Source organism: Nyctereutes procyonoides, unplaced genomic scaffold, assembly GCF_905146905.1.
Source record: "Nyctereutes procyonoides isolate TBG_1078 unplaced genomic scaffold, NYPRO_anot_genome, whole genome shotgun sequence".
In the NCBI taxonomy this organism is placed as follows: Eukaryota; Metazoa; Chordata; class Mammalia; order Carnivora; family Canidae; genus Nyctereutes; species Nyctereutes procyonoides.
This window is the reverse complement of record NW_026575117.1, coordinates 21145402-21173346: the sequence shown is the minus strand read 5'-3', so window position 1 is coordinate 21173346 and position 27945 is coordinate 21145402. Positions and strand designations below refer to the sequence as shown.

Sequence of the window (27945 nt, the reverse complement as noted above, 5' to 3'; positions counted from 1 at the left end):
ATAAACAATGTCTGCCTTCATCGTAATTTAAGACCTGACACTTTCAAAAATAAACATAAATTTTAAAAAGATATTTGCGAATATAGCTTTTACTATAAAAATATTAAATTTCATTAAGTGTGTTCTCACCAATGCACTGAGGAAGTTCGGTCCACATTCCACTAATACAGGTAATAGACTTGGGTCCAACCATTGTAAATTCTTCTTTGCAACTGAACTCTACTGAATCTCCATGGTGATAGGGAGGGTCAGAAGACTCAACAACAGAGCCGTTATCAAGTTCAGGTATATCTCCACAAGTACTCTCCACCTCTGTGAAAATTTCACCAATATGTATTTATTTATAAGTTGTAATTTAGGTGTTTATATGAATACAAAGAGTGTTGATTTTTGTTTAAATATTAGTATTTTTATACATTACCAATACACATAGGCAAGTCTGTCCACTCTCCATCAATACATTGAATTTTATTAAAACCCTTCATCAGAAATCTAGTATCACAAACATATTCCACCAAATCATTGTGTTCATAGATTTCCTTCTGTGTTTCCTTAACTTCTCCATTGAGAATATGAGGAGGTGCAGCACAGTGTTTTGTTTGCTCTACAGGAGAAATATTGTGTAAATAGTGGTTATCTATTTTACAACTTATAAATCCAGTAAAATAGAGAGCTTTAAAAATTAATTTGTGTAATTCACAATATAATTTGTCATAGCCATCTTATTTTTTTTAAGATTTTATTTATTTATTCATGAGAGGCAGAGAGAGAGAGAAAGAGAGAGAGAGAGAGAGAGAGAGACAGAGACAGAGACCCAGGCATGGAGCCTGCATGGAGCCTGTTTCTCCCTCTGCTTGTGTCTCAAAGACAACAGAAAATTAAGAGTGAAAGAAAAAAAGGTTGATATGCAAATCCTAATTCTTGTTTTAAAAATTATAAGGTAGATATTCACCTTTACATGTTGGAAAAGCAGGGGACCATCCAAAGTAGTAACACTGAATTGATTCTGGTCCAACTCTTATAAATCTTTGTCTGCAGGAGAATTTTAACACATCTCCAACTTTATATTTGTCCTTTTTGGGATCAGGAAGTAATTGTGCATCTATTTTAGGAATCTTGCACTCTATTTCTATAAAAAATGGTCAAATAATTTAGTAAGAATATGTAATTAATCATTACCAAAGCAAATTTTATGTGTGTCTTGTAAGAATGAGGTGCTGGGTACTACATATACAGAAGGGAATCAGATAAATCCTCCTCCCTGAAAAATATTACATATTAGGCCTTCTAAATTCGTAAGGAACTCAGAAATATTAAGGTATTGAATAGCAATATATATATATATATCTTGAATACTTTTTAATTTGTAATATAAACAAGTTAACATTAGATCTGATTTTATAACTGATATTTATTTATAAAATATAATGTGATATTGTTTTGTACTCTCAAATCATGAAAGTATTCTCACATTAAATAAAAACCGCTGCTACAATTTTAAAATTCACTCAAGTAAGAATTAGTGCTTTTTTTTAATGCAAATATAATTGGAGAACTAGAATGCACACAAGGCATTTCTGATGTGTTTTAGGGAAACTATAAAAATTGCTTACTTTATATTATATTAATTATATTAGTAAAGATATCAAAGTGAACCATAAACTGAAACATGGAACAAAATAAAGAAGCATGTTCAAGGCCATATAACTAGGTATATTCTAGGTGTCCTGAATATTTGTATAATATACAACCGTCTTTATTAAACCTATAATTTTAGCGTCTATTAATGAATTATTGATTATTCTGATTCAAATTAAAAGTATGTAAAATTATTCTTTCAAATTTGTCAACTTTGTGACATTTGTGACATTCTTAAATATTATAAAAAGCATTTTTCTTATTTAGAACCCTCTTATCTTGCTAATTAATGCATAAAATTAAAAACTGGGATTTCAATATTAGAATCATACTAAAAAAGAAAAACAATCCTTTGAAATATTAAAGCATTTGTAATTATTAAAACATTTTGCAGATGAGGAAGAGTGAACGAAGCTTCAAATAAATATGGTTGTTGCTCTAAGATGCATGCTTAGTAAGTGATGGAATTGGAATTAGAATCTGACCAGGCCGACTCCACAGGATTTGTGTATACTTTTTAATCCTTTAATCATTTTTTTTCTCTCCACATCTCTGAGAACAATCATTCTAAAATGTTTTCTTCTCCGAGTGTTCTGGGTCATCCTTTTTCCTATCTACTTTGCCACCTATTCCTCTTCTGCCTGACTCATAAATGTTGAAATGCTTCAGGGCTCAATCCTGAGCTCTCTTCTCTTTTTATTTTGCATTCATGTCCAATTGGCTATCATCATTTATTGGGTGATAATTCCAAATACAGATCTCTGAGCTTGACCCATATATTCATTTACATAGCCAATTTGACTGTCCATGGGTAGCCCAAGCATAATGTGCTCAAGTCAGAAGTTGTGATGTTCCTCCCAGAGTGCTCTTTCTTCTACTAGCACCACCTTACAAAAAGGCATTGCCATTTACTTGTTTGCTTATGAAAAAAAAAAAAAAAAGTAAAACAAGCATGTGAATCCCTTGATCATAACTATCTCCTGTATCCAATGTTTAGTAAACATCACTTGTGTTTTCTACCAACAAAATAGATCTCTAATGTGTTCTGCTTTCCATGTCATCAGCCATCACCTTTTCCCAATCCCTACACTTATTCACCTGGCATAAGCTTCTGAATCTTCTCTTGCCACATTGTGCAATCTTCTCATTGCACAACATATGGAAAAAAAACTTTTCAAAAAATCTAAATAAAATTATATTCTTTCTCTCTGTAAGACTCTTTCATGGCTTTTTATCAATCATAAAATTAATCTAAATGCTGACATGCCTTGAAAATAACCTGGCTAAACCTTTCTTTACCTCCTACTCAGCCTCAGTTCATAAAATTCTCCCACATCTTAAGTAGAATCTGCTCACCCTGATATTTCCCAAATACTGTTTTGCTGTTAAAGTTTTGCACATACTGTTTCCTTGGCTTGGAACACTCTAAATCCACTCAAGTTTTGCACAGATTCAAGTCCTACTCCTAGTCCTAGAAAATAGTGGATTAGGAAACATGAAAGAAATTCTTGTAATAGTCCATAAAACTTGTCAAAGTCAGGAAAGAAAGAGCTTTCGGACCTGAAGAAACTAACACTCAAGGTAGGATGTGTAAAAGCAGAAACTCAGGAACAATTAGTTGAGGCAAATGTAATAAACTATAATTTTGGTTTTCTTACATTACATACTAAAAGAACCCCATTTTAAATAATATGAAAGCCTGCATTTATAGTAACAAACACAATAGCCTTTATTTACAAATCTATCATGTATATGGCTCACAGGAAATATTAATGTACTGTGTTAAAGATCATTGTCTTTGGGCTTTAAAATACCCTCTTCTCCCAGTTTACATTAAATCAGAAGGAGACACCCTGATTTTAGTCCTTACTTCTTAAAAATGACTTTAAATAATGCAAATTTGTTCAAAATGGAATATTTTAAACATATTTTGTTAATCCTGAAAAAAATAATTCCCTTAAAAAACAGCACTTACCATAACATGCTGGTTTATGAGACCAACCGTCATCACCACACACTATGGAACCTGTGTGCCCATGTCTGCCTTCAAATCCATCATAGCACTCATAGTCCACATTGTCATTGAGTCCAAACCATGTGGCATTACTTTTGATTCTGGCATTCTCGGGTACCGGCATGTCACAAGATTCTAATGCATGATAGAATTGAGGGTTTTATTTCCAATATTATGTATTGGACAATGCAATTAAGTCTCATCCCAAGGCAGTAAAAAAAGCTGTATCAATTAGTATGTGCTAATAAATTAAGTATCATATTAAAAAAATTTTAAAAATACCAGTGATAAATCATTCTCCTGAAAAAGTTACTCAAAAATGAAAAAAAAAAGTTTCTACCCAGCATTTTTCTTATCACTTAAACACTCTGAAAACTTCATCCTAAGAACATTTTTCTCAATCAATTATACTTATGTGTTCATCCAATGCTTGTAGTAAAATAAGCCATTATAGACGTATACTTTTCCTAGCAAAACAAAATAGCATTTTGTGAATTAAGATGCCAAACTCATTAGCAGTGCTACAAATATGCCAGATTAGTTGAATAACACTAATTTTCAACAACGCAGGTAACTTTTAAAACATTCTATAAAAGTCTACAACATAACAGATTCTAAAGCTCACATGCTGATTTTCTTTCTGAAATATATTCCTAGTGTCTGTATTCTTTTAAACTTATCAAGACTGAATAAAGAGATAACTCTATTTTTTATAATTCATTATGAGGAAGCAAATGGTTAAAAGTCTCAATTTTTGCTAGCACTATACTGGGATGATATTAATAAAGGTTGAAATAATTCATCTCAAATGTTATACTGTATTAGGTAGCCAGCTACCTTAAAGCTTTAAAAAACAAAGCAAAATTCTACTAGCAAAAACGAGAGGGACGCCTGGGGGGCTCAGCAGTGGAGTGTCTGCCTTCGGCCCAGGGCGTGATCTGGAGTCCGGGGATCGAGTCCCACGTCAGGCTCCCTGCATGGAGCCTGCTTCTGCCTCTGCCTGTGTCTCTGCCTCTCTCTCTCTCTCTATGTCTCTGAATAAATCAACAAAACCTTAAAAAAAAAGACCCGAGAGATTTTCTTTTCAATAATAAGACTATTTTAATGGATAGCTGATTACAATTTAGCATAAAATGATTTTGATATGGGAACAAATTTGTCATTTTTTCTGTAGCTAGTGCCCGTAGTAAGCATAGAAACTGAAAAAATAAGGAAGTGAAAACAGTGGAAATGGATATTCAAATATCCACTTTACTTAAGGTGAATGTGCTAAATATAAGTTCAAAAATTTCACTGTGCAGCTTTGGAATATAGCATAAATCTTCATAAATACCTAGGGACAGGGAAATCTTTCAACACAGCTGCATTTGGTACTATCAAGAAGCATTTCTGTCTCCAGTAACTAGATGTTTATGAAGATTTCCTAAGGGAGGGGATGTTTTTTAATATTTTATTTATTTATTAATGAGAGAGAGAGAGAGAGTAAGGCAGAGACACAGGCAGAGGGAGAAGCAGGCTCCACGCAGGGAGCCCGATGTGGGACTTGATTCCAGTTCTCCAGGATCACTCCCTGGGCCAAAGGCAGGCACTAAACCTCTGAGCCACCCAGGGATCCCCAAATTCACAGATTAAAATAAAATTATGCACTATGGACCCAGATCTTCACTTGAAAATGTAACTTATGTCTGGGAACAAAAACTCTGACATAACAATTTAATCGCCTAAAAACAGGTACAATAGGAACAAAGATGTCAGCCAAAAATAAACTAGGTTACAGGAGAATACACAGAAGTCTCCCTATCTAGTTTCCAAATCACAAGATGCTTTATTTTATTTATTTATTTATTTATTTAATCACAAGATGTTTTAAAGTGGAAGAAAAACTGAACTGAAGAATGGACTGATATTCCACCCTACAAGTGATTAATCTTAAAGGCAAAAAATGACATATTTTTTTCATTTATCTTTTCAAATGGGAACCATGTCAGCCCCTCCTCCCAGAAAAGAAATGAATTAAAGTAAACCTCTGCCCAACGATCATCAGGATAATGAATATGAACATAATAAATTACTCACTGATGCATATGGGTTGAGGTGACCATCCGCTTTCCAGACATTTAACTGTTCCTGAAATTTTACCATCTGGTGTTAAATATCCTGATTTACACTGATATTGGGTTACTGTAGCCAAGACATATGTAAGTTCATATTCAGAAAAAAATCCATTTTCAATTTTTATCTGTGATGTTGAACATGTTTCTGAAAGGGAGAAAATATAAGGAAAAGACAGCATATAAATAAATATTTTTATAAAGGCTCAAGTAATGTAACAGTATAAAAAATAAGGAGTCATTTATAAATGAAAACCCAGAAAAGCCTGAATCACCCAAATTCTTGTGACAGAAAAAATAAGCTAAAAGTTTCTAAAGATACTAAATCAGGATAGTTTATTAAATTTTTTTTTTTTGGAATTTAGAAGCAAAATTCAAAATACTCACAATCCCTTCTAGGAATTTTTTAGAAATTTGTTTGTCTAATGGATCTGGAATTCCATAGCATCTATACTCCATAGCAATGGATCCTTTCTAGGCAATTGTTTTAAATAGTGAGTTATTTAGGATCTCTTTAGCAACCCCAGTATTTGGTTAACTAAATGGGCTATCTCAGATTAGGTGATGATCTCAGAGAATCTGCTACCAGAGCTACTGCAACTCTGACCATTTGAAATGTTTGTTATCACAACTGACTGACTGAAACCATAATGGAGTTCAACAATGAATATGACACAGATTAACACGTTACATTCATTTATCTTCTAAGAACAAAACAATGATCCTCAAATTATGTATATAACTTAACTTGAAGCAAGCAAAGAAGACTTCTGTCAGTTATCATCAGGTCTCTTCACAAAATTCAGCTTTATTTATTGAATAGCCCATGGATAAAGAATTCAAAAGAGAAAACATGGAGTATATATGTTTTCATAATTGGTCGTTTTATTCCTTCACTTGGGGCACCTAGTAGACTGGACATGGGATACTTGGAGTATTAAACACTGAGGATATGGAATTAAAAGTATATAATCTTTTTAAAAAAAGACATTAAAGGGGCTCCTGGGTGGCCCAGTCATGACTCTTAATCTCAGCTCAGGTCTTGATTTCAAGGCTGTGAGTTCAAGCCCTATGTTGGGCTCTATACTGGGCATGGAGCCTACTTAAACAATTAAAAGAAATAAGTAAATAAATAAGTAAAAAGACATTAAGTCTTTTGAATTAAATGATAAGAAAAACATTTTAAATAAAATTTTGTGAGATGATACTAAAGTAGTGCTGAGAGGGAAATTTTTAACATTATACAGATACAACAGAAAAGAATAGACTGTATATCAACTCATTGTTTCCTCTTTAAGAAATTAGAAAAAGAAAAGCAAAGAAAACCCAATATACACATAAATTTGAATAGGTTATTTTTAGTGAGATGATGGAATAGGGTGTTTCTTATTCTCTATTTGATTTATTTCTGCTCTGATCTTTATTATTTACTCCCTTCTAACTTTGGGCTTAGTTTTTTTCTAGTTCTTTGAGGTATAAAGTTAGGTTCTTTATATAAGATCCGTATTTAATGTAGGCATTTGTCACTAAACTTCCCTCTTCTCACTGTTTTTGCAGCATATCTAAATCTTGTTATATATTTTTTAAATTTTTATTTGTCTCAAGGTATTTTTAAAAATTCTCCTGCACTTTCCTCTTTGATCTAATTGTTGCTTGACAACTGTCTTCTTTCCATGTATTTGTGAATTATATCATTCCTTTTGCTGTCACTGATTTCTAGTTTTACTCCATTGTGGTTGAAAAAGATACTGCATAGTCTTTCATGTGCAGTTGAGACGAATGTACTCTTCCACTGTTGGGTGGAAAATTCTGTTATATCTATTAGGTCCATTTTGTTTATATTGTTCAAATCTATAGTTTCTTTCCTGAATTTGGTCAGAGGGTTCTATTCGCTATTCAGGGTGGGGTATTGAAGTCTCCTAATATTGTATTGCTGTCAAGTCTCCTCTTTGCGTCTGTTGATATTTGCTATATTTAGGAATTCCAATGTTGGATCCACATATGTTGAAAAATCGCTGCATCTTCCTATTGAACTGACTTTTATTATTATGTAATTCAGTTTTAGACATAAAGTCTTTTTTCTTTTTTTTGCATATATGTATAACCACTATTTGGTTGCCAATTGCAGGAAATCTCTTTTTCCATTCCTTCACTTTTATCCTATTGTGTCTTTATTTATTTTTTTTAAATATTTTATTTATTTCCCCATGAGAGAGAGAGACACACACAGAGAGGCAGAGACACAGGCAGTGGGAGAAGCAGGCTCCATGTAGGGAGCCTGACATGGGACTTGATCCTGAGACCCCAGGATCACACCCTAGGCTGATGGCAGCACTAAACTGCTGAACCACCTGGGTTGCCCTCTATTGTGTCTTTAAATCTAAAGTGAGTTCTTGTTGTCTGTTTTACTCATTCAGGTACTGTATTCCTTTTAATAGGTAAGTTCTATCCATTTACATTTAAAGGAATTATTGATAGGGAAACAATTACTATTCACATTTGGCTAATTGTCTTCTCTTTAGCAATTGCTTTTTCAAACTCTTCCACTTTTGATGACTTCTTTTGTTATTTGATTATGTTTTATAGTTATTTACTTTGATACTTATTATATTTTGTATGTCTATTATAGGTTTTCCTTTCTGCTTTATTGAAGTATAATTGACAAAATTGTGTATATAAATTGTATAATGAGATGACTTGGTCCGCATATACATTTGGAAATGATTTTCCAAATCGCATTAATCACCTCACATAAATCCTTTGTGTTTTTTTTAGCTGGAATGCTTAAGATCTACTCTCTTAGCAAATTTCAGCTGTACAATACATTATCACAAATTACAGCCATCATGTTGTATGTTAGATCTTCAGAATTATTCATCTTATAACTGAAGGCTTACATCCTCGAAGCAGCATCTCATTTACCCTATCGGCAAGCCATAGAGAATTGCCATTCTATTCTCTGCTTCTAAGAATTTGACCTTTTCTTTTTTGATTTCATATAAAAGATCATCATGAAATATTTGTCTATGTCTGGCTTATTATGTTTAACATAATGCACTCTAGGTTCAACCATGTTATTGTGAATAACACAACTTTCTTTTTTCTCATGGTTGAATAATATTCCGTTGTGTGTATATATATATATATATATATATATATACACTACATCTTCCTTTTTAAAAAAAATTATGTATTTATTCATGAGATACATAGAGAGAAGTAGAGACACAGGCAGAGGGAGAAGCAGGCTCCCTGCAGGGAGCCGGATGCAGGACTCAATCCCAGGACCCTGGGTTCATGACCTGAGCCAAAGGCAGATGCTCAATCACTGAACCACCCAGGTGCCCAATACCACATCTTCCTTATCTATTCATCCATCAGTGGACACTTAGATTGTTTCTGTATGTTGGCTATTGTGGATAAAACTATAATGAACGTGAGGGTGCAGATATTTCTTTAATATACTGATTTTATTTCTTTTCGATATATACCCCAAAATGGGATTGCTGGATCATATGGTAGTTCTATTAACTTTCTGAGGAATTTCCATACTGTTTTTCATACCCCTATAACAAATTACATTCCCACCCAAAGTATACAAATGTTTCCTTTACTTCACATCTCACCAACACTTGTTATGCCTGGTCTTTTTGATAAAAGCCATAAAACAGGTATGAGGTGGTACTTCATTGTGGTTTTGATTTGCATATGCCTGATGATTAGTGATTTTAAGAATCAATTAGGCATTTGCATGTATTCTTCAGAAAATGTCTATTCAGATCTTTGCATATTTTTTAATTGAATTGGAATTTTTTGTTATTGAGTTGTAGGAGTTGTATTATTTATATATCCCTCCATCAGATCTATGATTTGCAAATATTTTCTTCCATTCCATTGGTTGCCTTTTCATTTTGTTGATTTGCTGAGTAGAAGTTCTTTCATTTGATACATTTGATATAGTTTTATTTATTTCAGTTTTTACTATCTGTGCTTTTGATGTCATATCCAAAAAATATCATTGTTAAGACCAATGTCAAGAAAATATTTCCCTATGTATCCTCTAGGACTTCCATGGTTTCAAGTCATATTTAAATCTTTAATTTATCTAGTTATTTTCATCAGTGGTTTAATATAGTGGTTATAGTGGTGTATCACATTACTGATTTGCATTTTTTGAACCATTCTTGAGTCTCATGGATAAACCCAACTCCATTATGGTGTATGAATCTTTTAGTGTGCTGTTGAATTCAGTATGCTAATATTTTGTTGAGCTTTTCTGTATCTATGTTTATCAATGATACTGGCCTATAATTTTTTTCCTTGTAATTTCCTGTCTAGCTTTGGTATTAAAATAATGTTGATCTTATAAAGTAGTTTTGGAAGTGCCCCCTGTCCTCAAATTTTTGGAATGGTTTGAGAAGAATTGGTATTAATTCTTCTTTAAATTACAATGAAAACTTCTGGTCCTAGACTTTTCTTTGCAGAAATAGTTTAAATTAATGATTCGGTCTTGTTCCTTGTTATCGTTTGTTCAGATTTTCCTTTTCTTAATGATTTTGTTTTGGCAAGTTTTGTATTTAAAGGAATTTACCCATTTCTTCTAGGTTATGCAATTTGTTGGTATGTAATTGTTTATGGTTGTCTCTTATGAACATTTGTATTTCTGTGGCATCAGTTGAATGTGTCTCCTTTCATTTCTCACTTTGTTTATTTGATCTTCTCCCTCTTAATCAGCTAAAGCGGATTTTGTTGTCAATTTTGTTTATCTTTTCAAAAAAGTCAGTATTAATATAAATATATCTGTTATAGATTCTGAGGCTTTTTAAAGACCTTTTTAATAGATGCATCTGCTCCCTATGTTTTGCTACCACTTGAGAGGGAATTCTTAGATTATATGCCTTCTTTCAAACCTGCAAAGTCAGTCAGGGTCCTGACAGCTTCCTGTTTCCTTTCCTGGACACAGTACTGAATGTTCAAGTGTGTGCTCTCTACCATTCCTGTGGAGTCAATTTGGCTTTCTAAATATGCCCATGAGCCATCTGAAAATTCCTGCACTCACTGTCTGTGAGGCATTCACAAGAAGCTGGCCAATGGATAGCAGGTGTGTGGAATGTTAGGGGTGCCATTAGGTAAGTGGGGTCTGCAGGCAAGTCATCCCCAGTGGCTAGTGGATATGCTCCCTGATGTAGCCTGCAAAGTGCTTAATAGGATCTTTGTCCCTTGATGAATTCTGAGCACTGACTGCTGTGCTCCAAGCTTTCCCCAATCCCTTCAGTCATGAAGATCACCTCAGTATTCTAGATGTGGTGAGAAAGAAATGGGCCTTTTGGTCAGTGACCCACACAGCTGAGGAAGCCAGATGCTAACTCACAGACTCTTTCCCCCAATGGAGAAATTGCAGGCTTGAGTGGGTCCCTCTTGGCACTGAACTGTGTCACTTTAGGGGAGGAGTGACTCAGATATTAAAACTGTTTCTCTCACCCACTTCAATGCACCCACTCTTGGATCTTTTTGCTGTAATGGTGTGCTAAAAATTCTGCTAGATTCCCAGACCCCCACAAAGATGCTCTTGTCTAAAGGTGATTGTCAAAATTGGTGTTCTTTGCCAGAAAGAATAGAAACTTGCATTCTGTCATTTTGCTGATGTCATCCTATTTTTTTCTAGATTGAATGTATGTATTTAAGTTTTAATTTTAATACCAGTTGGTTAATGTACAGTGTTATATTAGTTTTAGGTGTATGATATAGTGATTCAACAATTGCATATATCACCCAGTGATCATCATAACAAGGGCAGTCCTTAATCCCTATCGCCTGTTTCACCCACCTCTCCTGCCCCCACCACCTCTCACCCTTCTGGTATCATATTGTTCTTACAGTTAGTCTTTTCAAAAAAAATATTTTATTTATTTATTCATGAGAAACACACAGAGAGAGGCAGAGACTTTGGCAGATGGAGAAGCAGGCTCCATGTAGGATTCAATCCGATCCCGGGACTCCAGGATCACGCCCTGAGCCAAAGGCAGGTGCTCAACCGCTGAGCCACCCAGGCGTCCCTCGTCTTTTTTCTTTATTTGTCTCTCTCTCTCTCTTTTTCTCACTTTTCCTTTACTCGTTTGTTTTGTTTCTTATATTCCACACGAGTGAAATCGTATGGTATTTATTTTTCTCTGACTTATTTACTTAGCATTATATTCTTTAGCTTCATCCATGTTGTTACAGATGGTAAGATTTCATTTTTTAAGGTTCAGTAACATTCCATTATATATTCCGTTTTATCTATCTTTCATCCATCTATCGATCGATCGATCTATTTAATCTATATCACCTCTTCTTTATCCATTCATCAATCAGTAGACGTTTAGGCTGCATCCATATCTTGGTTATTCTAAATAATGCTTTTATAAAGTTGCATGTATCCATTTGAATTAGTCTGTTTGTTCTTTGAGTAGATACCTAGTAGCTGGATTATATGGTAATTATATTTTTAACTTTTTGAGGAACCTCCAATACAGTTTTCCAGAGTGGCTGCAGCAGTTTGCAGTCCTACCAACAGAGCAAGAGGGTTCCTCTTTCTCCACATCCTTGCCAACACCTGTTGTTTCCTGTGTTGTTGATTTCAGCCATTCTGACAGCTGTGAGGTGATAGTTTTGGTTTCCATTTCCCTGATGATAAGTGATGATGAATATCTTTTCATGTCTGTTGGCCATCTGTGTGTCTTCTTTGTAGAAATCTCTTTTCATGTCTTCTGCCCATTTTTAAATTGGATGATTTGGGTTTTTGGTATTGAGTTTTATCAGTTCTTTATAGATTTTGGATACTAACTCCTTACCAGACATGTGAATTGCAAATATCTTCTCTCATTCCACAAGTTGCCTTTTAGTTTTGTTGATTGTTTCCTTTGCTGTGCAGAAGCTTTTATTTTGATGTAATCCCAAAAGGCATTCTACTTTTGTTTCCTTTGCTGCAGGGGATCTATTAGAAAGTTGCTGTGGGTGATGTCAGAAAAGTTACGTCCAGGATTTTTGTGATTTCAGGTCTTACATTTAGGTCTTTCAACCATTTTGAATTTATTTTTGTATATGGTGTAAGAAAGTGGTCCAGTTTCATTCTTTTGCATGTTCTGTCCAGTTTTCCCAGCACTATTTGTTGAAGAGACCGTCTTTTTCCTGTTGGATTTTCTTTCCTGCTTTGTCAAAGATTATTTGACCGTATAAATGTGGGTTTATTTCTGTGTTTTCTATGCTGTTTTATCAATCTATATGTCTATTTTTGTGCCAATATCATACTGTTTTGATCACTACAACTTTGTAATACAACTTGAAGTCTGAACTGTGATGCCTCCAGCTTTGCTATTCTTTTTCGATCTTGGTTTGGCTATTCAGGGTCTTTTGTGGTTCCATTCAAATTTTAGGATTGTTTGTACTAGTTCCGTGAAAAATGCTGTTGGTATTTTGATAGGGTTTGCATTGAATGTGTAGATTGCTTTGAGTGGTATAGACATTTTAACAATGTTTGTTCTTCCAATCCACTGAACATGGAATGGATTTCCATTTCTTTGTGTCATCTTCAATTTCTTTCATCAGTATTTTAGAGTTTTCAGGGTACAGATCCTTTACCTCTTTGGTTAGGTTTATTCTTAGGTATTTTATTATTTTTGGTGCAACTGCAAGTGGGACAGTTTTCTTAATTTTTCTTTCTGCTGCTTCATTATTGCTGTATAGAAAGGCAATAGATTTCTGTACTTTGATGTTGTAACCTACAACTTTACTGAATTTATCAGTTCTAGCAAGTTTTGATGGAGTCTTTTGGGTTTTCTATATACAACATCGTGTCATCTGCAAATAGTGAAAATTTTCCATCCTCCTTACTGATTTGGATTCATTATCTTTCTTTTTTGTTGTCTGATTGCTGTGGCTAGGACTTCCAGTACTCGACTGAATAAAAGTGGTGAGACACCCTTGTCTCATTCCTGACCTCAGGGGAGGAGCATTCAGTTTTTCGCCATTATGGATGATGTTAGCTGTGGGTTTTTATAAATGGCTTTTATTATGTGGAGGTATGCTCCCTCTTTTTTTTTTCTTTAAAGATTTATTTATTTATTTATTCATGAGAGACACACACACACAGAGAGGCAGAGACACAGGCAGAGGGAAAAGCAGGCTCCACGCAGGGAGCCGGACGTGGGACTAGATCCCGGGACCCCAGGATCATGCCCTGGGCTGAAGGCGGCGCTAAACCGCTGAACCACCCGGGCTGCCCGTATATTCCCTCTTAATATACTTTGTTGAGGACTTTTTTCATGAATGGATATTGTACTTTGTCAAATTCCTCTTTTGGCATCTATTGAAGTTCTTATCCTTCTTTTTACTGATGTGATGTATTATATTGATTTGTGAATATTGAACCAGTCAGCGATTCCAGGTTTTAAATAGTTTGTAAATTTTCAGTTTCTACACACTTTATCATCCACTCATGATTTTTTAATTAAAGCGTTTTAATTCCTTTCTCTGTTCAGCTGTTAATACTGAGATCCATATTTAGTTTTATAAGTTTCTCCCACCCCCTTTTTTTTGGCTCATGAAATTTTTGTCATGGAAATGTAAGAGTGGAATATTAATACATTTCAGTTTAGTTCTGTAATGTCAGGAATTTTTCAAAAAAATTAAAATATGGACTGGAAAAAAAATTGAACCAGTATTGAAACCCAGGAATAAATCCCACTTGATGGTGGTGAATATTTTTTTAAATGAATTGTTGGATTCCATTTGTTAATATTTTGTTATGAATTTTTGTGTCTATGTTCCTCAGAAATATTGACCTATAGGTCCCTTTTTTTTTGTGGTTTCTTTTTCTAGTTTTGGTATCAGGATAATGCTGTCTTCATAAAGTGAATTTGGAAGTCTTCTTTCTTTTTCTGTTTTTTGGAATAGTTTGAGAAGAATAGATATTAACTTTTCTTTAAATATTTGGTAGAGGGGTGCCTGGGTGGCTCATCAATTAAGCATCTGACTCTTGATTTCCTTTGGCTCAGGTGGTGATCTCAGGGACATGAGATTGAGCCCTATGTCGGGCTCTGTGCTCAGCAGGGAGTCTACTTGGATTCTCTGTCTCTCCTTCTGCCCCTCCTCCTCTAAAAATAAACAAATAAATCTTTAAAAAAATATTTGGTAGGGTTCACCTATGAAGCCATCTGGTATTGGACTTTTGTTATTGGGAGTTTTTTGATTCCATTTTTTTTGCTGGTAATTGGTCTGTTCAAGTTTTTTCTTCTTGTTTCAATTCTGGTAGGTTTATGTTTCTAGAAACTTATCCATTTCTTCTAAGTTGTCCAATTTGTTTGCATGCAGTTTTTTTTTTAGAATATTCTCTTGTGATTGTATTTTTTAAATTTTTTTATTTTTTAAAGATTTTATTTATTCATAGAGACAGAGAGAGAGGCAGAGACACAGGCAGAGGGAGAAGCAGGCTCCATGCAGGGAGCCCCACGTGGGACTCTATCCGGGCTTCCAGGATCACACCCCAGGCTGCAGGCGGCGCTAAACCGCTGCGCCACAGGGGCTGCCCAATTGTTTGTATTTTTGTGGTGTTGGTTATTATTTCTCCTCTCTCATTTGTGATTTTATTTATTTGAGTCCTTTTTTTTGATAGATCTGATTGGCGGTTTATCAAATTTATTAAATTTTTTTTCAAAGAATAAGCTCCTAGTTTCATTGATTTGCTCTGTTATTTTTCTAGTTTCTAGATCATTTATTTCTGTTCTAATCTTTATTATTTCCTTCCTTCTGCTGGTTTTAGGTGTTGTTTCTTGTTTTTCTAGCTCCTTTAGGTGTAAGGTTAGGTTGTTTACTTGAAATTTTTCTTCCTTCTTGAGGTAGGCCAGTATTGCTATAAACTTCCCCCTTGGAACTGAGCTATCCCAGAGCCAAGCACATTGACCTTTAAAAGCCCAGGCTTTAAGCCCCACTGGTTATAAGAACTTAGGAAATTTGACCCCTCTCACTTTCCAAGACAATCGCTATGGTGATTCTTTTTCCTATGCACTCCCTTCTGCGTCAAATCTGTCTCTTACCTTTCTCTGTAACCACAGCTCTCTCCCCACCTCAGTGGCCACAACCCGTTTCTCTCCCAAACCGAGTCTCTGTACATCTTACTTCTTCTATGTGGCCTCTTCTCGACCTTTAGTTGTGGAATTTATCCTGCCAGTGTTTAGGTCAACTTCTGGGGTATTTAGAGTGATTTGATAGTTAACTAGGCATATTCATGGGACAAGGCAAGCATAGGTTCCTCCTACTCCACTGCCATCTTCACCCCTCCACTGGTGGCATCACTATTATTACAGGTTTTTCCTTTATGGTCCTTTCATTGTTTTCTTGACTAATACTAATCAGTAGACATTTATTTTGCTATACATGTATTAAGAAGTTTGTATTCCACTCATACATACTTGGCAAAAATAAAATTAAGTATATCCATTAGTGGAAATACAAAAGTTGATATAAATATGTTGCTATAGTTAATATAGATGAGGGTTAGAAAACCATAAATATACTGGGATCTCAGACCATTTACTTACTGAGAGGAACGCATTCGGGAGGAGGGGACCAACCATCCTCTGTACAGGTCATTATATTGTGCCCATTTTGAAGACTGTGACCATAATAACAGTTAACTCTTACAGATTGACCTTGGTAATAGTTTTTTCTCTGTGGCTTTTGTCCATTTTTCAAATAGTGGAACGTACATCTTCCTAAAAATAATAAGAACAATGAACAAAAATTTTTGAAAAACCATAAATTCAGTAAAAATAGTAAATTAAAAACTATTTGTACAATGTTTAAACTATAATGCCTAAGTATTCAAAAATAACATATAACCTAAGAAAAACTAAAGCTACTACAAAGGCATAAAAAGAAAAAAAAAACAATATTCAGTATTATTTATCTTCAGTTTTTATAATTAAAATATGTGTGAATGATATAGGTTGTTTTGGGAAAGCTATCTTTATCTCTAATGGGATTTTTATGGAGAGCTCCTCATAAAGGGGAAAACCTGTATTGGTCTTTTTGTTCATAAAATTCATCTCTAGGCCTTATTTTTGTCATACAAAGCTTAATTACAGTCACTAATGTGTTTTATCCCCTCTACTATTTGAAATATTTACACATACACAATTATAAAAAGGTTTACTTACTGCGGCATGGTACTTCTGGCATCCATCCTTCTGGTGTACATTGAATGGGTTCCCAGTATCTTTCTGAAGGAGTCACAAAATCATCATCACAGCGATAGTAAAAACTTCTTCCTACAGCTACTGGAAAGTATGATCTATATTGCTCATCTAGACTTCCATGTTTTATTTCTGGAAAATCACAAGGCTTCACTAGCAATACAAACAAAACAAACAAAAGCAGTATAAATGTTTTACCTTAATAAAAAAATCAAATTAGAAATTAATTGTTTCATTGGTGAATTATATCCTCTTATTAACATCAGTTTGCTCATTGAATTTGTGTTTCTAGGACAAGAAAAGTTATAAAAGTCAGATGACTGGGATATCTGATGAGGTGATTGGTAATGAAGTTAAAATTATATCTTTTGGGTATATTTACAAGGAATCTTGACAGATTAAACTGTACAGACCATTTAATAGATTCTTGAATATGTATATTTTAGATCTGGCTGATTAAATGAGAATCTTGGTTGAGAGATTAAGGTACTGATTTTATTGCTCATATCATCTATCTTCTTTTTCTTTCCTGTTCTCATTAGAAATTAGAGCTCTGCCTTTTTTTTTTTTTTTTTTAGAGCTCTGCCTTTTTTAATCAAACCAACTAAATGTAGGGAGATGGATTTTTTTGTAGATTAACATTCATTAATTTATTTTTTGGTTTATTATAAGTAGAGTAAGAAATATAGAGAAACACAAAAATTTTTCACTCACCACATTATACAGAAAAATAATATTCCTATTAATGCCTGAAACCAGTCACTGAGGCAAGTTTTCCTCTTTTTAATCAGAGAAATGTACTGAGAATATTTCTTAATATCCAAATAGTTAATTAAGATTATGGTGAACATTTGATTGTTATGTCCAATTTTAATTGGAGAATGAGGTATTTCAAATATGTCATACATATGATACATATGACATATATAAGTATTTAAAAATGTCATGCATGTCATACTATATATGGTATATATGACATATATATCATATAATGTAACTCATATAATATCATAATATGTATTTATCATGTACATGAGATGTTTGAAAATGTCATATTTACATATTATGTCATATATACCATATATATCAGGTGCTTTCAAATATGTCGTATATGTCATAATATGTATATTTTATAATAAAAGTGAATATATTGCCATTATAGTTTGATTCTTTTTAAACACCAAATGTCCTATTTTTATTGAGGTATAATATAGTTGTATTTTATTGAGTTATTCTTATATACTGAATATTTTTGATATATATCTTTAAGTATTATGTTGTTTATAACACATTTACATATATTTTCTAGAAAAATTTTTCCTTTTTGTTGATGATTTAAAGATAATTTAGTACTTTTAATACCAGACTAGTACTAGTTTTTTTCCATAAAATGATTTGATTATAAAAAGCCTTGTGCAACACACACACACTCATTACCATGTTCATCTCCCTAAGTTCACATTTTCTTTTTTGTTTGATTAGAGAAATTTTCCAGTAGTTTCTGTAGACTTGTTATGTGGATTATACAATTTTAATCCTTGCATATACTAATGTTTTTCTTCAATAAAGATTTTTTATTTTTTTAAATTTTTTAAAAGATTTTTTTATTTTTTATTTATTCATGAGAGACACAGAGCGAGAGAGAGAGAGAGGCAGAGACACAGGCAGAGGGAGAAGCAGGCCCCATGCAGGGAGCCCGATGTGGGACTCGATCCCGGGTCTCCAGGATCACACCCCGGGCTGCAGGCGGCACTAAACCACTGCGCCACCAGGGCTGCCCTTCAATAAAGGTTTTTAAAAAGATTTTACTTATTTATTTGAGAGAGAGAGCACACAACGGCTGGGGGAGGGCAAACAGAGAAGCAGACTCTGCTGAGCAGGGACCCCAATGATCTCAGGACCCCAGGATCATGTCCTGAGCAGAAGGCAGATGCTTAACTAAACACCCAGGTGCTCCTCTAATTAATATTTGTAAATGATACCTTCTCTAGGTATAGATTCTTGGCCTACAATCTGTAACTTTCATCGATAGACTTCCATTTTTTTGAAGCTTCCAATGTTGATATTAAAATGCTCATTTAACCTTCTAGGATTTTTTTTCCCTACTAATTTTTAAAGATTTAGATTATTTTCTCTTTACCCTTGAATGAATTTCATCATGATACATCAAGATGTGCGCCATTTAACAATAATTCTACCTCAAGCAAGCTTCAGTCTTTGGATTTGCAAGAGGAGAGTCATAAAGAACTCAACTGAATTAGCTATGAAATTGTCAAGGAGAGACTTGAATCATGGTGGTCTGATTTCAGAACAACTATGGCTATTCACCTATTATGGTGTTTCAAAGGATATCAGTTAAAGAAAACAGCCTGCTGAGATTTCTTTTCAAAGGGCATACAAAGGGGGTAAAATTAAAAGTAGGTATTATTATTATGACAGACATGAACACCCTTACCATCTTTCTCTTTCATCTGGGCACATTTAAATGTTTTTTGTTTGTTTTTTTTTTTTTTACATTTAAATGTTTTTATATTCTAACAAGATCATCTCTGAAGCAAATACACTATTTCATATATGTTTGATCAGCACTGTGATTGGCAAGACTTACAACAGTCTCATTCTACCTTAGACTTCTATCAATGCAAGTCGTGGTCTCACTAACAATACTGATGGTTCTGTCATAGTTTTGACTCAAACTAATTTCAAAATTGAATAAAATATTCACTCATTTTTTTTCTAAGTAGGCTCCACACCTAGTGTGGTGTTTCAACTCATGACCCTGAAATCAAGACCTGAGTTAGAATCAAGATTTGGACACTCAATCAATGGAGCCCCCCAGGCACCCCAAATATTCAGTAATTTTAAAAACATTTCTAATTTGTCTGTACTTGTACAGCTGATTCTTTTGATCTAAGGCCAGGATCTTTTTTGGTTATCACTACTAAATGTCATATTATTAGATTCAACCTAGCATATTGGATTCTTTTTGAATGATCAATCTGTGCTAATGCAGATTCACTATCATTATCACCTGAGTAACTCCAGTTGTGAATTTGTACTATATCCCCTAAACCATTAAACTAGTTGGTAACAGAAATAAGTAATGAAATAGGCCTGAGAACAAAGTCCTGAATCTGATACTTGGGTAAGCTTATTTAATGAAATTACCAACTATCTCATAAACCATCTAACTGGTCAATTTCCCCATCTTGTCCACAAGAACCGCATAAGGTCTCTTGTAGAATAACCTTGCTGAGGTCCAGATATAGTTGGACTGGATCTTCAATTTCCATAAGCCAACCATAATCATGATTAAATATTTTCCTTATGGAAGTGGTTTAAGATGGAGATGTAGGAGATCCTGAATACACCTCTCCCTTTGGGCACACTGAATCTACAGTTACATATGGAATAATTTTCTCTGAAAAACCCTCCCAAATCTAGCTGAGTGATTCCTACACATTGGGCAAATGAGAAAAAATCCCACATTAAAGTGGGTAGAAGGAACTGAGACACAATCTGACCATAAACTTCATCCCCAGCATGATGACTCACAATTGGGAGGGTCCCAATTGGAGAGCCAAACCCCGAGCTTTTCCGTGAGGAGTGAAGGATTTGAACCTTACATCTGGCACCCCAATTTTAGGATTGGGACCTGACAGACAAGCTCCAAGACATCTAGCTTTGAAAGCCATGGGGCTTGTGTTCACAAGACCACAGGCAGCAGCTAACTGAGAAATAGTTCTTAAAGGGTCCACATGCATGGACTCACCCACCCCAGGGCCCCACATAGAGGGAGCCAACTGAAAAGTACCCAGAAATTCTGTGAGAGACTTATTTGCCTATCTTAAAGCATTGGCCTGAGGGGCAAGTATTAAATTTTATACACATCTAGGGGCTTACTAAAACTCTCTTTAAAGACAGAGGCCAGGGACCCCCAGGTGGCTCAGCGGTTTAGCACTTGCCTTTCGCCCAGGGTGTGATCCTGGGGTCCCAGGATTGAGTCCCACATCAGGCTCCCTGCAGGGAGCCTGCTTCTCCTTCTGCCTGTGTCTCTGCCTCTCTCTGTGTGTCTCTCATGAATAAATAAATATAATCTTAAAAAAAATTAAGACAGAGTCCAGGGGCATCTGGCTTCTCAAGTTGTTTCTAAGCTGGGATCTTTCAGAATCTTCTTTAAGAAATACATGATTTGTGGGGCATCTGGGTGCTTCAGTGATTGAGTGTCTGCCTTTGGCTTAGGTCATGATCCTGGGATCCTGGGATTGAGTTCCACGTCAGGCTCTCTACAGGGAGCCTACTTCTCCCTCTGCCTCTGCCTCTGCCTCTCTCTCCATGACTCTCATGAATAAATAAATCTTGAAAAAACAAACAAAGACATAGGCCAGCAAGCATCATCTTTATGCCCTCCCTCTGATCATTCCAGCTCACTGGTATTTCCAGGAAAGGAAATACCCTCTTTAAACACTCCCTGAGTTTTACAGCTGCTACCCAGGAGACTCCTTTAGATCTCAGGTTGTCGTGCTCAGTAGGTCCTAAAGGACTGGAACAAATAGAGTTCTTAACAGAACACCACTCCCAGGGCACAGGAGAGAGTCACAGACTGAAGTACCCATCTTCCTGTATTAGAGTAATCTTTGTTGCTGTAATGTGAGGGGCAGACTTCTAATTAAACAATTGAAGGACAACTATACTCCTTTACAAAGACCTTGGAGGACAGGCACTATTTCAGGTCCTCCCTCTGCTGCACTCCAGAGCACTGGTCATTGCTAGAAGGAAGTTCGTACAAGGATCTGGAGCCCAGTTTTTATGTCTGGTGCACTGCATTTTGTTGCTGCTACCCAGAGAACATTCTTTGATCTGATGTCCAGTGAGGCTTACATTCATAGGTCCCACAAGATTGTGACAAACGCAGGCAGTTGAGGGTTGGCTACCACCCTTGGGGTACACTGCAGATAGAAACTGAACTATGATCTCAGTCTTCCTATGAAAGAATTCAGACTGAGGGGCAGGTTTCTAGTTTGGCACACATCTAGGGGCCTACCTAGGTGTTCTCTGGGGATAGAGGCCAGGGGGTGCCAACTTTGTGATCATCCTCTGCGTCGCTCTAGGCCAATGGTATCTGCAGGAAAGGAGTTTATACTTTTCTATGGTGCCCTGGCTTTTGTGGCTGTCAGCTACAGTATACCTCTAGATTGCTTTGCTCTGGTGGCCAGTTGGGCCTATGATTGTGATCTCATAGGACTGTAACAAATGGAGAAAGCATTCCAAACCAGCTACCACTGCAGGGCACAGCAGAGAGGCAGGAGACTAAGGAATCTACTTTTTCTGTGAAAGAGGCCTATTAGCCTATCTTTACAACAGGCCAGAGAGGCAGGCTTCTAATTAAACTAAGGGCCAACCATAATCCTCTCTGGAGACCTCCAGAAACCACAGCTCTCTTTGCTGCACCCCAGAGTGCTGGTATCTCCTAGAAGGGAGCTCATACACACACATCTGTTGTCTAGTTTTTGCATCTGGCACCCTGGTTTTTGTGATTGCCTGCCCTAGTGGCCAGTAGGTTTTGTATTTATGAATTCAAAAAGATGGTGGTAGGGAGGCAAAAAGGTGCTTATTATTAACAGGAAAACATATAAATGTATAAATCTCATTGGTAAAGGCCAATATACAATGTAAGGGTTAATCTCTTATAAAGTTAGTGAGTTTAAAGAGATAAAGGAGTAAAAATAAGTATAACTTTGATAATTTATTAAAGGATACATAAAACATGTAAATTGTGGTTTGAAAATATGAGCATGGGGGGAATAAAATGGTAGAGCTTTAGAATACAGTCAAAATTAAGTTCTTTTCAAGTCAAAGTAGACTGTTATAAGTTGTTTTATGAAAGTCTTATAACCACAAAGCAAAAACCTTTGGTAGATGCACAGAAGTTAAAGACAAAGGAATCTAAGCATACTACTGACAGAAAACAATAAAATCATGGAGGAATAAAGCAAGAAAAGAAGAAAAGATCAGATGAATTACAAAACAGTGAGAAAACAAGTAACAAAATAAGTACACACTATCAATAATTACTTTAGGGGATCCCTGGGTGGCTCAGTGGTTTAGCGCCTGCCTTTGGCCCAGGGCACGATCCTGGAGTCCTGGCATGGAGCCTACTTTTCCCTCCTCCTGTGTCTCTGCCTCTCTCTCTATGTCTATCATAAATAATAAATAAATAAATATTTGAAAAAAAAAACAATTACTTTAAATGTAAATGTACTAAACACCCTAATCAAGAGTGTTGTTGTTTTTTTTAAAAGGACCCATCTATATCCTGCCTACAAGAGGCTCAGTTCAGATGTAAGGATACATAGACTAAGGGGACAGAAAAAGACATCCCATGCAATGAAAGCGGAGAAAAAAAAAAAAAAAAGGAAAAGCAAAAAGAAAAGAAAAAGCTAGTGTACATACACGTACATCAGACAAAATAGACTTTAAAACAAAGACTGTAATAAAAGACAAAAATGGGCATTACATAAAGGAGTTCATCCCACAGGAGGATAAAATACTTGTAAATTTGAAGCAGCCAACATAGGAGCACCCAAAATGTAAAGCAAATATTAACAGAAATAAAGGGAGAAATAGACAGTGATACAATAATTAATACTCCCACTTTCATCAATGGACAGATCATTCAGACAGAAAATCAACAAGGAGGGCAGCCCCGGTGGCCCGGAGGTTTAACACAGCCTTCAGCCTGGGGTGTGATCCAGGGGGCCGGGATTGAGTCCCAAGTCGGGCTCCCTGCATGGAGCCTGCTTCTCCCTCTGCCTGTGTCTCTGCCTCTCTCTCTCATGAATAAATAAATAAAATCTTAAAAAAAAAAAAAGAAAATCAACAAGGAGACACTGACATACAGTGACATTTTTGACCAGATGGACTTAACAGGCATACACAGAATATCCATCTAAAACTATCAGAATACAAACTCTTATTAAGTACACATGGAACGTTCTTAGGATGGACATATGTTACACTACAAAACAAGTCTTAATACTATTAAAAAGATTAAAATATCAAGTATCTTTTTTGACCACATGGTATGAAACTAGTAAATTAATTATAAGAAAACTGAGAATCCACAAATACATGAAGATTAAACAACATGTTATTGAACAACAGGTGGGTCAAATTTTTAAAAAGAGGATCAAAAATACCTATAGGCAAATGAAAATGGAAATACAACATAGCAAAACTTATAGGATGACCAAAAGCAGTTCTATGAGGGAAACTCATAGAACTTGCTTACATCAAGAAGCAAGAAATCTCAAATGAACCAACTTTACACCTCCAGGAGCTAGAAAATGAAGAACAAACAATGTCTAAAGTAAATAGAAGATAGTAACTGACAAATATCAGAGTGGAAATAAGCAAAATAAAAGCTTAAAAAATAGAAAATATCAATAGAACTATCAATAAAAAGGATAAAACTAAAAGCAGAATTCTGAAAAGATAAAAACCATTAAAAAAAGATTTTATTTATTCATGAGAGAGAGAGAGGCAGAGACACAGGCAGAGGGAGAAGCAGGCTCCATGCAGGGAGCCTGATGTTGGACTCGATCCCAGAACTCCAGGACCACGCCTAGGCCAAGGCAGGCACTAAACCACTGAGCCACCCAGGGGTCCCCAGATAAAAACAAAATTGACAAGCCTTTAACTAGATTCACTAAGAAAAAAATACACACACACACACACACACACACACACACACACACACACATAATCAGAAATGAAAAAGGAGACATACAACTGATGCCAGGGAAATATAAAGGCTCAAAAGAGACTACTATGCACAATTATACACCAATAAATTGTACAACATAGAAGAATGGATAAACGCCTAGAAACATACAACCTACTAAAACTGAGTCATGAAGAAACAGAAAATCCTAAAGACTAATTACTAGTAAGGAGACTAAATCAGGGATCAAAAACCCCCTAACAAACAAAAGTCCCAAGATCAGATGGCTTCACTGGTGGAACACTTCTGAAGTCATTTTTTAAAAGATTTTATTTATTTATTCATGAGATACATAGAGAGAGAGAGGCGGAGACACAGGCAGAGGGAGAAGGAGGTCCCGGGCAGGGAGCCTGATATGGGACTCAATTCCGGGTCTCCAGGATCACACCTTGGGCTGAAGGCGGAGCTAAACCGCTGAGCCACCTGGGCTGCCCCAAAGTCATCTTTTTTTTTCCGAAGTCATTTTTTGAGGCCAGTGTTACCCTGCTACCCAAACCAGAGAAGGATACTATAAGAAAAGAAAATTACAGACCAATACCTGAAAAAATACATGTAAAAATCTTCAACAAAATATTTGCAAAATGATTTCAACAATACATCAAAAGGATAATACACTTTGACCAAGTAAGATTCATTCCAGGGATGCAAGGATGGTTCCACATCCCAAATAAATGTGATACACTAATTAAGAAAATAAAGGTTAAAAATCATATGATCAGGCAGCCCGGGTGGCTCATCGGTTTAGCGCCGCCTTCAGCCTAGGGCTTGATCCTGGGGACCCCAGGATCAGAGTTCCACCTCAGACTTCCTGCATGCAGCCTGCTTCTCCCTCTGCCTGTGTCTCTGCCTCTCTCTCTGTGTCTCTCATGAATAAACACAATCTTTAAAAAAAAATAATAAAATAAATAATAAAATCTTTTTAAAAAATCATATGATCATCTCAATAGGTGCACAAAAAGCATTTGATAACATTCAACATCTTTTATGATGAAACTCTCAACAAAGTGGGTGTAGAGGGAACATACCTCATTGTAATAAAGTCTGTATATGACCAACTCACACCAACTTTATATTCAATAGTGAAAAGCTTTTCCTCTAAGACCAGGAACAAGATAAGAATGCTTAATCCCACGACTTTTATTGAACATAGTATTAGAGGTCCTGCCTAGAGTTATTAGGCAAGAAAAAGAATTAAAAGGCATCCACTTAGAAAGGAAGAAGTAAAACTTATACTCTTTTCAGATGATGTGATATTATACACAGAAAACCCTAAAAACTCCACCAAAACTTGTTTGAATTGATGACTGAATTTGAAGTTGCAGGATACAAAATCAATGTACAAAAATCTGCTGTGTTTCTATGCACTGATCATAAACTATCAGGAAGAAAAATTAAGAAAACAGTCCCATTTACAATAGCATCAAAAAGTATAAAATATCTAGGAATAAATCTTTCCAAGGAGGTAAAAGATCTGCACCCTGAAAACTACAAGACAATGATAAAATAAATGAAAGATAGTCCATGTTCAGAGATTGGAAGAGTTACTATTGTTAAAATATCCTTACCACTCATAGTAATCTATAGTTTCAATGCAATTCCTATCAAAAATCCAATGGTATTTTTCACAGAAATAGAATCCTAAAATTTGCTTGGAACCATGAAAGGGTCCAAATAGCCAAAAAAAAAAAAAAAAAAAAAAAAATCTTGGGAAAGAACAAACCTGGAGGCATCATATTTCTTGGTTTCAAACTATGTTACAAAGCTAGAGTAACCAAAACTATGGCCTTGGCATAATAACAGACACATAGAATAATAAGAACAGAATAAAGAGCTAGAAATAAACTCACACATATAAGGTCAGATAATGACAAAGAAGCCAAAAATATACAGTGGGGAGAGGATAGTCTCTTCAATAAATGGCATTGAGCAAGATGCAAAAGAATGATTTGACCCACCACTTACCCCATATACCAAAACTAACACAAAAGGACTTGAATGTAAGACCTGAAACCATAAAACTTCTAGAAGAAAACATAAGGGATAAGTTCCTTTGACATTGATCTTGGTAATTGTTTTTTAGATTTGACACAAAGCAAAGGCAGCATAGGCAAAACTATACAAGTGGGGATGCATTAAACTATAAATTTCTGCATAACAAAGGAAACCATCAACAGACAGAAAAAGCAACCTACTGAATAGGAGAAAATATTTGCAAATCATATAACCAATAAGGGGTAAATATCCCAAATATATTTAAAAACTCATACAATTCGAGGAGGTGGGGCAAGATGGTGGAGGAGAAGGGTCCTCACCTCACCTGGCCCCCCAACTTACCTAGATAACTTTCAAACCATCCTGAAAACCTAAGAATTCAACCTGAGATTTAAAGAGAGAACACCTGGAATGCTACAGAGAAAGGGTTTCACTGCTAACAAGGTAGGAAGGTGGAAAAAAATAAAAACTCATACAATTCAATAACATCAAAAAGCCCAATCTGAATAAAACATGGGCAGAGGATCTGGATAGACATTTTTTAAAGAAGAAATACGAATTGGCCAACAGGCATAAAAAAGATTCTCAACTTCACTTTTCAGCAGAGAAATGAAAATTGAAACCACAATATTACTTCACACTTGTTAAAATGGCTGTCATCAAAAAGAAAAAAGTAACAAGTGCTGGTGAGGTTGTAGAGGAAAGGGAAACTTTCTTCATTTTTAGTGGGGTTGTAGATTGGTGCAGCCAGTGTGGAACAGTATGATTTCTCAAATAATTAATAGAACTACCATATAATCCAGCAATTCCACTTCCAGGTATTTATTTGAGGAAAACACTAGCTGGAAAAGATATACGTACCCCATGTTCACTGCAGCATTATTTACAATAGCCAGGCTGTAGACACAATCTAAATGTCCATTGTTGGAAGAATGCATAAGGAAAAAAAGTATATATACTATTCAGCCAAAAAAAAAAAGAAGGAAATAGGGATCCCTGGGTGGCGCAGCGGTTTGGTGCCTGCCTTTGGCCCAGGGCGCGATCCTGGAGACCCAGGATCGAATCCCACATCGGGCTCCCGGGGCATGGAGCCTGCTTCTCCCTCTGCCTATGTCTCTGCCTCTCTCTCTCTTTGTGACTATCATAAATAAATAAAAATTAAAAAAAAAAGAAGGA

At 35.4% G+C, this 27945-nt stretch overlaps 1 protein-coding gene across 1 annotated transcript in view; it reads right to left on the bottom strand.

Moving 5' to 3' along the window:
* CFH (complement factor H) overlaps positions 1-27945 on the bottom strand; it is a 76627-nt gene that overhangs the window by 18660 nt on the left and 30022 nt on the right. The window contains exons 8-14 of the mRNA XM_055334261.1: positions 16959-17147; positions 16341-16514; positions 5729-5911; positions 3614-3787; positions 953-1129; positions 422-604; positions 130-312 (exon numbers count right to left, since the gene is read on the bottom strand). Coding sequence (XP_055190236.1) covers positions 130-312; positions 422-604; positions 953-1129; positions 3614-3787; positions 5729-5911; positions 16341-16514; positions 16959-17147 — 1263 coding nt within the window. The remainder of the gene's footprint in view (positions 1-129; positions 313-421; positions 605-952; positions 1130-3613; positions 3788-5728; positions 5912-16340; positions 16515-16958; positions 17148-27945) is intronic.